Source organism: Amphiprion ocellaris, chromosome 19 (assembly GCF_022539595.1).
Source record: "Amphiprion ocellaris isolate individual 3 ecotype Okinawa chromosome 19, ASM2253959v1, whole genome shotgun sequence".
Taxonomy (NCBI): domain Eukaryota; kingdom Metazoa; phylum Chordata; class Actinopteri; family Pomacentridae; genus Amphiprion; species Amphiprion ocellaris.
The window spans coordinates 30,533,072-30,544,191 of NC_072784.1; the positions used below are offsets into that span (position 1 = coordinate 30,533,072).

The following is an 11,120-nucleotide window of genomic DNA, read 5'->3' on the forward strand; positions in this document are numbered from 1 at the left end:
AAATCTTCAGGATTAGTAAAAGTCAGATTCCAATGGACATCGTGAAAAGCATTTTATTATCAAAGAGCACGTTTTGATTACTTGATTCTTATATACAGTACAAAAATGCAAAAGAAGGGTTTTGTTTTCAGCCTTCATGTTTCCACGGTTCCCTCTTTGACAATGGCCATGGCCAGGTTTCTGGCCAGAGCAAGTCTCAGCAGCTCCACTTTGGTCAGCTCGATGTCTTCCTCCTGAAATGATGAATACAGTCATTTAAGAGGTTTAGCAGATTCTAGGGCTTAAATATTGCAGCAGCTGTGGAGTGAGATGTGTCTGCCCAGGAACAGAAGCTAAGGAAGAATTATTCTCCATAATTCACATTTAAGTGGAAAATATTAACATTATTAACATGTAGTATGTGTCCAGCAGGTAAATGCTGATAGCAGAACCAGTCACATCAAATATTAAGCACTTTAGTAGCAGCTCAGAATGCTTTTATTTTGCAAACAGTTATCTGAGCAGGATTAAGGCTGTACGTGGAAATTCTTACCTGCATGGGCCTGTCGGTGCCGGTAGCTTCAGAGTTCAGAGAGGAGGTGAGCTCCCCTAAACAGTACATGAGCTCATAGGTTTGATCCGCTGAGAAGATCACCTAGAAAAAGGAGATGGTTGTTTTTAGTGAGTTTAGACAGATGAAAAGTAATCACTCTTTTGCAAGCGTTGCAGGTCGACTTCTGTTACTGATTCATGTAAACTAAATGAACAGTTCGTTAAGGTCATTAAAATTTGCTCAATGATTAACGCATTTACACATATTCACTTACAAACATGCATTAAACCGACAGCTACAGGAAGCTGTAACTGTACAACACAGTTTTCTGAGGAGAAAACAATCGATAATTAAATGTCTGAATCTGATGTAAATCATCTGCTGCAGATGCCAGACTTTTATAAGACTGAACTGATAAAATGTTTTATTTGAAGTAAATGATTAAACAGAATCAATTTTGCAACTGAACTCTTATCACACTGTAAAAATGTTTTCATAACAGTCTGATATGAACAGTTTAAACTGTTAAGAGAGCTGGAGTGTGTCTTATATTTCAGTAAACGTCAGTCAAAAATATTTCAGTATATTAATGGCTGGGCAGGAGTTTAGCAAAGAGCAGCTCGACAAAGAATACCGCTCAACTATTTTGAGATAATTTTAAACTGTTTTTCCAGCAAAACGTCAGACAACAACTGGTCCCAGCTTCTTAAATGTGATCTTTCACTGGTTTTCTTCGTCTTAATCTTTAATACCTTTGGGTTTATTGTCATTAGCAGATTAATTGATAATAAATAACAGTAATAGCATAATATTTTGACTACTATGTTGATGCATCATAATAAAATATCAAACTTTTATTGAGCATTAGTATTTTTTGTTGAAAGAAGTTTTTAAATAATCTGAAAAAGAAGTACATTTTTCTGAATAGAGTCTTGTATTTTGTATTTTTGAATGCATTCTGGTTATAAATCTAGACTGAACCAACTTCTTGCGGTTCTAATAACGTTAAACGCTCAGACCTCCTTCTGCTCCAGCAGCGGCAGGGCATCCGTCAGCAGAGTCATCCAGAAGCTCCGGGGAGCGATCTTTGCCGTCATGAGGGAGAGGAGAAGCTTTGCTGCTTCAGTGAATCGTTTCTCTTCGTACAGTTTGTGGAACTCGCGGTATTTTCCTGGGAATGGAAAGAGATCGATGTTTCTAGACTGTGATCTGATAGCTGCCTGTGGAAAAACCCTTCGATCACTTTAAAGTTAATCTGACAGAGATTAAATCACACCTCGTATCACGTTACCACTAACATGCTTTTAGCCTTTTCCTACATCCTGTAATGCTCCAAACATCAAACCGTACAGAACCATCAGCTGTTTGATGAGAGGAGATCTTAGTGCTCAGTAAACACTTCATGTTCACTTTGATTGTATAGAAAAGGCCGTTTCTTTGCATGTTCTCTAAATAGTTCATCTCTTTTCCCTGATAATCGGTAAAACACGCCGTCACATGCTGCTGCAAAAAGCAGCACACGGCTTTATTTAGATCACACGTTTGTGTGTCTGAGCCTCATGTGACTGAACGTCTCCTCATGAATATCTGATGCTTCAGCTGAGTCACAGATCCACTAACACTGTCTGCTCCCGGTTCTTACCGAGGAAAGTGAGCCGGTCGCTGAGCAGCATGGCTGGACCCAGGTTGTCGATCAGATCCAGATCAGAGAAGGTTCCTCTGGTGCAGTAGTCCTGAAGGAACCTGAGACACAGAAAACACACACGGTGAATTAAAATCATTTGGAAAGAGGCAACTTCACAACAAAGTGCTTTCATCAGGAAGCAGTACTTTATCTTTAAGGGTTGATGTGTTTTGCATCAAACACATGAAATCCTGAATGCTGATTTACTTCCCTTTGGAAAAAAGAACAAGAGACCTCCCAAGGAATGAGAAGATTAATGTTCTTTTCTGTTTGAGGAAGATACAAGAGCATGTAGTTGTCTGACGGCAAAGTCAACTAGAAAAGCACTCAGAGAGAGCAGTCCTCCTCCAAGGCTGTTCATTGCCCGTATGTCAGAAATGCACCATTTGTTTATTAGTTATTGATGATCAGAAATCACAACACCATAGAATGTGTCCATATAATATAGATGTACCCGCAAACAACATGACCTTGCACTGAGCACAGGTGTGTGTTATGCATGTGTACATTATGTACGGATACCAAATCACGTGACCTAAATATGTAGTGGGAACTGATGGGACTCAGAAACATCCCCACAATTTAATCAATTGTTACTTGTATCATTTCCGATGGATAAGTCCTGATAAGTCCTCAGTGGTGGATTTGTAGTAGGATCACAATCATGTGATCATCAGCAGACAGCTGACGTTCACTTGTACTCAGAATTACTCAAAAACATGTCTAAAATGACTAAAGAATATCCAAAATAACTTAAAACATATCCTAAACTACTAAAATGTGTTCCAAATGATTTGAAACTTGTCCAGCGTGACTGAAGAAAATAACTCAAAATAACTCAAAATGTGTCTAAAATCATCCATAAGTGGTCAGTATGGCTCAAATAATTTCCAAAATAACTTGGAAAATGTCCTAAAAGACACAAAAATTGTAAAATGGCTTGAAAATTTTCCAAAATGACTCAAAGATGTCCAAAAATCAAAGATGGTCATTTGTGACCTTCCCTGAAAATTTCATCCAAATCCGTTTTTGTCACATATTCCACCAAGGCACGGTGCCACGTTCCTTGGTGGAATATGTGATGATCAGCGTTGGTTTGTATGTTTGTTTGTAAAAATGTTTGTGGTGGAAACAGTGTTGAGGAGAGTAAGACTGTCTGATCTGATCTAAAGTTAAAATGAACTCATGGAAGCAACAGCGAAGCCTCCTCAGTGTCTGGGCTTGTTGAAGAATGTAATCACAGTGTAGTTCGGGGAACTAACCTCTCTGAAATGAGGGTGGCAAACGCAGCATCTTTGGCTCTGATGCTCCAGGAGAGAGCCGAACCCAGTCTGTTGTTCCTCAGAGCTCGCATAGCCATGATTTTACAGATACTGCGCACTGGAAAAGGACAAAAAACAAACACTTTAAGTCTCTACTGCACTGGAAAAACAGGACATTTCACTTGACTGAGAAATAAAACGCTACCTTGCTCAGACATTTGCCTCTGCTCACAGATCCTGAGCACCTTGAGGGCTTTGCGCTCCGTGTCTAAAGGGACTCGTTCGATCTGCAGCTCCAGGTAGACTCGACCAAACTCTGGGCAGTGGTCAAAGTAATCCACAGCCAACTGCCAGAGACTGTTTTATAGCAAAAACACCCAATAAGGCATTTATAATATCAAAACTCACACTTTAGATACAGAGTAAATGACTCACTAATAAACATTTCAGCCATGTTTTCCCTCTCTGTGTAAATATAAAACAGTTTAATCATCACACTGAACCTCGACATGAACATACCTGTGATGAGTGAAGAGACCAGACGCATATTCTAACAGCAGAAACTCTCTCAAGTTGGAGCCGAAGCTGAACACACACAGGAGAGTCGTGTGAAATAGTTAGCTGAATGAAATGCACTCTAAAAATGTGTAAACACAATGAAACAGCGTCCTTACTGCAGGTTGTGAGACTGGAGGAGTTTACAGTGATCCAGCAGATCTGTCAAATGGGCCACAAACCACCAGTTGTTGAGAGCAATGCTGAAGAGACACAATCAGGAAACAATGTGTTGAAAGAGTTAAAACAGACAAAGACAAACATGCATGCAGCTTATTTCTGGATAGGATTCTGTCTCACCTGCAGTCCTTGATGACCTGGTGGATGTCGAACTCAAAAGCAGCCAGTAAGATGCTGTCCAGCGGCTCTGGGACGCTCCTCGAGTCCAGAAACATGGTCATACAAGACTACAGGGAACACAGATACATGTATAGCAGGGATGTCAAATGAGTTTTAGTTCAGGGAATTTAGCCCATTTTGATCTCCAGTGATCCAGACCAGTAAAATCACAGCATAATAACTTATAAATAACCAAAACTCCACATTTTCCCTTTGTTTTAGTGCAAAAAAGCACATTCTGAAAATGTTCACATTTAAGGAATTGTCTTTTTACAAAACATGATGAACAACCTGAAATTTCTTAAGAAAAATAAATTCTATTTCAACAACATTATGCCTCAGTTTATCATTTACACCTTACAACTTCCAGATCACAGAGTGTCTACAAAGACACAAACATTTAGTCACAGTTATCTGGAACTGAACGATGTAGTGTTTTACTTTATGATCAAAACGACAAAAGCCAGACAAAAACATGACAAAATATTACAAAAATGAGACAAACGACACGAAACAAAACAAAAAAAGAAAAAATTTGACAAAAGTTACAGAGCGACAAAAAACACACAAACGAGACAAAAAAAGGGAAGATAACGACAAGAAATAGACAAAAAACACAAGCGAGACAAAAAACGACACACAAAATGACAAAAATATGAGAAAAATGACAACAGTAAGACAAAAAACAACAAAAACAAGACAAAATATTCCAAAAACGAGACACGAAACAACAAAAGTGAGAAACAAAATGACAAAAAATGGAACAAACGACACGAAACAAAAACAAAAACAGAGACAAAAAACTTGACAAAAAGTTACAAAGTGACAAAGCAATGGATAAATGACACAAACGAGAACAAAAATAGCAAAAGCAAGAAACAAAACAACAAAAAAGTAGACAAAAAACACAAGTGAGACAAAAAGGACACAAAACGACAAAAACATGAGACAAACGTCAAATGTCAGACAAAAAACAACAAAAACAAGACAAAATATTACAAAAATGAGGCACAAAATGACAAAAGAACAATGAACAATCTAGAATCTTACTTTATGATCAAAACAACTTGTCATGGTCTAGAAATTAATTTAAATTTCTAGTTTTGCATATTTGCAATCTGCAATTAATGTCTTCTCTGTAATTTTTACACTTTACAAAGTCGTCCTGTTGGCCGGACTGGACCCTCTAGAGGGCCGGTTTTGGCCCGCGGGCTGCATGTTTGACAGCGCTGACATATACAGTAAATAACAGTAAAGAAAGAAAGGTAGCAGCAGTGAGTGGTGCAGAAACGTGGCGTACCTGTGCGTAGTAATGCAGCTCTGCAGGTTTCACTGTTGGGTGGCAGAAGAGCAGCCTGGTGACAAGAAAGTGGTACCAGGTTCCCAGTAGCTCCTTGTGGTCCAGTAAAATGTCTTCATCCCCCAGTAGGAGCTGAAATAGAAGTGAAAAATAGATGAGAAAAAAGTGCAAATGCTGTTGGACTCACAGTTACAAAACTCTGCAACGATACGGTGCAATAACCGCAGCAGAAAATTCAGCAAAAACCTGTGACTATTACACACAGCAACACAGTACGGCCCAAAGCACAGACTAGAAACTACACATGACTAAGACGTTATTTTACAGGTGCTTTGCAGAGAGCAGGTGGATGACAGAATGACAGCACACAGTCACTGACCTTGCAGATGATCTCCAGGTGTTTGTTGCTGGCAAAGGAGTTGTCCTGCAGGCAGCGATCCACCTCCTCATGCCAGTGCCTCCACTTCACATCAAACTCTGTCAGCGTCTGAGTGCCACTAGGCTGAGGGAGAATCACAGGATTTATATGGAGAAGTCAGCATAGGTTAGTTTATGAGCTGATATTCTGTTTAAATTGTGGAAAACAAACCCTATGCTGGATGAACATAAACAGTACAGTTTGTTACTGTTTTGTTTGCATGATATTTGTTTGAAAGGAGGCGTGTTAGTCAGGAACTGGACTCAGGAAGCTAACACAAGATTTGTACGTTCTCTTTTCCAACTTTGCTGTCTTACACAACTATTGGTATTTTCATGGGAACTACTGGCCACTTTATACATTTCATAATATATGTTCACTAATAAGGCATCTTTAGGTTATGATTTTGTGGCATCCTTGTAGCCTTATCCTCCTTGGCTCAGATGAATGTCATTCCACATCTCTGTCTTCCATTATTTCTAGTAATCTCTATACTTTTCTCCATTAATGAGACGTCATGCATTTGTGTGATTTCTGCAGGTTTGGCGATGTGAAAGAAAAAATGTGTCTTGGTTTGTAGGGAGTCAGTACTGACAGTAAAATTTCTACTTTCTCACAGAGATTAAACCCTGAAATAATTCCAGCTATCAACTGTAGAACATAAACCACTGAATATGATCTTACATTGAAGAAGGGCATCTTGCTGAGCAGCGTGTCCATCAGTTTGTACATGTTCCTGGCAGCAGGCTGAAGGGTGGCCTGTTTCATCAGCATCTGTCTGGCTTCATCCAACCTGCCCTGCAGCACATAACTCACCACCTGCACAGCGAAGACACAAAACACGTCAGAACTGAGATCTCATGCTGTGCTAAATGTCAGACATAATAGAAAACAAAGAGGAAAATGTGGTCTGGTGGTCATGAGAGTGAAAACATCTCTGCTCTAAATCATCACCAGGCAGAATATTGTGTGTGTGTGTGTGTGTGTGTGTGTGTGTGTGTGTGTGTGTGTGTGTGTGTGTGTGTGTGTGATATGTAGTTTTAAAGCTAGAAATGTGAGCTGCACCTACCACGTCCCAGTAGTCTCTGTGCTCAGCAGGGCTGTCGCTTTGCAGAACCTCTCTGGCCTTTTCATCCACATCAGCCTTATGTAACCTCACCCAGTCCAGCAGGTGGAGCAGCAGGGAGCCGGCTGAAAACACACAGAAACAGGCAGAATTGTTAAACCAAGACTAATTATAAAATACATTACACAGAATGAGATGAACCAAAACGTCAGACTCTAACCAGGGGCAGCATCGATGAAAAGCACTTCACACAGATTCCAGATCAGTTCTATGGCCAAGAGAATGGAGACCTGGAACAAACAACAAACAGACTGTCACTTAACAAACAAGAAAAGCACTCAACTCTGCCAGTGTTGTTCATTCCCCCATATGGCATTGTCAGAAATGCAGCATTTATTTATTAGTTAAACAAAATGACCTTGCGCTGAGTACAGGTGTGTGTTATGCATGTGTACGTTATGTACGGATACCGAATCACGTGACCTAAATATGTAGTGGCCGGGAATTGATGGGACTCAGAAACACCCCCACAATTTAATCAGTTGTTCCTTGTATCATTTCCTACAGATAAGTCCTGATAAGTCCTCAGCGGTGGATTTGTAGTAGGATCACAATCATGTGATCATCAGCAGGCAGCTGCCGTAGCGTTCACTTGTTGTCATGGTTACAGAGATGCTGTGACGCTATCTCACAACGATACAGAAATCTTGAAAAAATCCGTGGATTCAGACTATAAGCTGCATCACTGCCAGAATCTAATCACTTGGTCCTTGTGTCATTTCTGACCTCTAAAAATTTCATCTAAATCCGTTAGTCCATTTCCGAGTAATGCTGCGAACAGACAGACAGATTCATGTACGCCAATCGTTACATAACTCCGCCGCGTTCCTTGGCGGAGTAACTAACAAACACTTCTAATACATACTGTAGCAGTAAATATAGAGGATTATTTTATTTTCATGAATCATACCACAGAACTGTCACACTCTACTCTAACATCAACATTCAGCTAAATTACACTAAATGCTAGTACTGAATTATTGCTGCTACTCAGAATGTAAAATACATACAAGACTGAGTGTGTACATTGCTAATTTTTTCACACAACAATAGTAGTAGCACATGCCTGATTTCCATACTGCGTGGCGGCTTCTCCGTCTTTTGTGGAGACTGCAGAAAGGACAAAAGGGTCAATTTGATTAGTTCTGAATTCTCACACACTAGAGTATAAAATCCAAAAATTCTATTTTATAATTGTTACCTGCAACCTGCTGAAGTTCCTCCATACAGGCTCGAATCACAGACCTATAGTTTTTACTAATGCTGACAAATCTAAGGAAGTAGACAGATTGTATTTAATCAAATGAAGTCATAAAGTGACATGCTGCACAGGAAGAGAAGACTTGGTCAGGAGTTCTTACTGGGGTTTTCTGCTCTTGCTGGGAAGGTCCTCTCTAATCGTCTGAAGGCCGACAAAGATGTGATGTGACTCATTGAAGAGTTTGCGTAAAATGGGCGAATATATGTCCTCGTCTTTCCTGACCTCATGGATGAAGGAGGAACCTGATCCTGAAGCACCTGAAACACAAGACAGAAGATAGTAGGGAAAGAGCACGAGGCAGGAAGCAAAGTAGTGCAAAAGCATAAAGAGGGGTTTATATTAATATTGAGACATACCTGATGCTTTGTGTAGCGTCTCATAGACGAGGATGTCACCAGGACCCCATGCAAATCCCATGTGCTTCCCATCACTGACAGCAGGAATTTTCTGCATTTAAAGAGGAGGAACACCATGAACATGTGACAGAGGGATTTAAATTAAATAATGACTCAGTATCAGACATAATAAGGTGGACAGATCAGATGTTATTTTTGGTAAATTATACATCTAACATTCCTGCCAATTTTTTTTATTAAACACATTTTCAGGCTGATAATTTAAACAGATTATTACTTTAACCAACTAAAGATTAAAACTAGTCCATCTGCTAACTCGTCTTCTAGCTTTGTGTTGTTCATGGACTGTGACACATGTTTGAAGACGTATGAAACATTTAAAGTGTGTGTTTTAGACAGTGTTGATTTTTTTTTCAGCAGTAGCACATCGCACTTGTAAAGATAATGTATGTGTTGATTTATTATTCTAACTTTTTCATGATTTTTACAAAATGCTCTAATTATTCAACTTGTGTTAAATTCTAACAAATGATTAATGTTATAAACCTGTTGTGTTGACCGTGTAAAGAAAACAACAGCTGGTCTAATAGTTATTTCCAGAGCTGTACAACACGAACCGTGTAATCAAGAGAGTAACCTACTAAATATGGCAACAGGCAGCAATGAAAACACATTTTACTGCAAGTTGCTGTAATTAGACAGGGTTTCTGCAGAAATCCGCCAGTCAAATTTAATGCTTTTTAATGTCATTTTAATGCTACACTGTAAAAATTTCAATGCCACGACCACAAACTCAACAAATTACATGGGTTTGTTTTATTGTAAAAGATGATTTTTATATGAAAACTGTCCCTACATTTCACTATTTCTGAATCCGGAAACCACCCCTGACCAAGCACTTGCTGTAGTCATTCTCTGAATTCCACCTTTTTGAGCCATTTTTACTGGAATTTGCATTTCCCCATTTCCCAGCTCTCCTCCACCTGGTCCAGCCTGCCAGCCACTTTAAAAACATGCAGTTTTTGGCCGGAACAATTATCGCAATGCTTCGGCATGTTTACACAGATGCACATATCTGACGAATCGCAGTCTAATTATATATTATTCTTGTCAAATATTGTTCTTGAAAACTGCAGAAAGAATTTTTAATGCCACTGAGAATCAAATTTAATGACTTTTAATGCCATTTAAGGCCTTAATTTTCACAAAATCAACTTAATGACTTTTGATGCTTTTTAATGCCCTGCAGAAACCCTGTTAGATCAGTAATCGTCATATTAAACATAAGTAAGTTTTTTGTTAGCAACACAGGCAGCAGATTTAATATCATTATTAGTGATGTATTTGGGGAACTGGGTCATAGGACAATATAGGTGAACTTTTTCCCTTCAACAGCACCTGTTTCTCGTCTTCCAGACTGTTTAAATGGCTGGTTTCCCAAAATAATAACATGCAATTCATAACAATACCCATGATACACCTTTAACTATGAGTACAACAGTGTAAATCATTATAAATTAATAAAAATTAATTTCCGATTAATTCCAAGGGACAAAGTTTGTGAACCTCTGGTTGAGTTAGCCTGCAGTCACTGTGATATTTAAGTGGAACAAACAGAGAGAGGCAGCGGGATGATCTTATTTACTACAGCAGCGTCTCACATTATATTAACGTCACTCTAAATTAGCTTGACAGTTGTGCAATTATCAGGTTAAAATCAAAAGACTATTGGGTCGGGCTAAGACTCTAGCGTGTCACAACTCCAACAACACTCCTGCAGATGAAACAACTCAATAATGTTTATTTTTTTAAACTTAGGGATCAGAAAACGCTGTTGCGATGCAGTTAGCTTGTTAGCATGCTGCTATTCCGTGGCAGTAAAAAAGAACAAAAATAAGCTACAGTGGTCACTTACAGTAACTACCGGCTCAACGTCCAGCTCCTCCATCTGTAAACGTTATTATCGATACAATAAAACCTAAAATGATGAACTATTCGGCTATAAACATAACATTAGCTGCAAGTGCGCTACGGTGCCGCTTACGCGCCTCAGCCGTTCAGTCGAAGGACCCTGTGGCGCATGTGCCATGACGTCACAGCAGGGCTGCCCTTCGTCTTGCCTGTTTTTCCATCGGCAGTGCTTGCAGGTTCAGGTTGTGTTTTGCTTGTTTTGTGCGACATACAGAAAGACAACAGAGATATAACAGATGGGTCCGACGGGAATCTAATTCAACAACAGGAAAAGGAAGTAGTAACCAAAAATAAATAGTTTATTTATGTTGTCCAC

General features: G+C 39.3%; 1 protein-coding gene across 1 annotated transcript; it reads right to left on the reverse strand.

The window, feature by feature from the left end:
- Positions 1–37: 37 nt before the first annotated feature.
- On the reverse strand, positions 38–10,917 carry nup85 (nucleoporin 85). The gene is made up of 19 exons (XM_023281728.3): positions 10,749–10,917; positions 8,834–8,924; positions 8,578–8,734; positions 8,418–8,488; positions 8,283–8,326; positions 7,377–7,446; positions 7,160–7,281; positions 6,775–6,909; positions 6,052–6,174; positions 5,673–5,804; positions 4,334–4,440; positions 4,153–4,236; positions 3,998–4,063; positions 3,684–3,835; positions 3,479–3,596; positions 2,175–2,275; positions 1,552–1,703; positions 533–634; positions 38–233 (listed from the first exon to the last, which is right to left on the reverse strand). Exons 1-19 carry the CDS (start codon positions 10,779–10,781, stop codon positions 135–137), a joined length of 1,959 nt encoding a protein of 652 aa, XP_023137496.1. The 5' UTR covers positions 10,782–10,917; the 3' UTR covers positions 38–134.
- Between the last annotated feature and the right edge of the window lie 203 nt (positions 10,918–11,120).

Coding starts and splice junctions, on each gene's coding strand:
- nup85 (XM_023281728.3), bottom strand. CDS start 10,781: ATGGAGGAGCTGGACGTTGAGCCGGTAGTTACT. Junction 3,836..3,997: donor GGTCTCTTCACTCATCACAG/GTATGTTCATGT, acceptor GCTATAAAACAG/TCTCTGGCAGTTGGCTGTGG. Junction 1,704..2,174: donor CGACCGGCTCACTTTCCTCG/GTAAGAACCGGG, acceptor TTCCATTCCCAG/GAAAATACCGCGAGTTCCAC.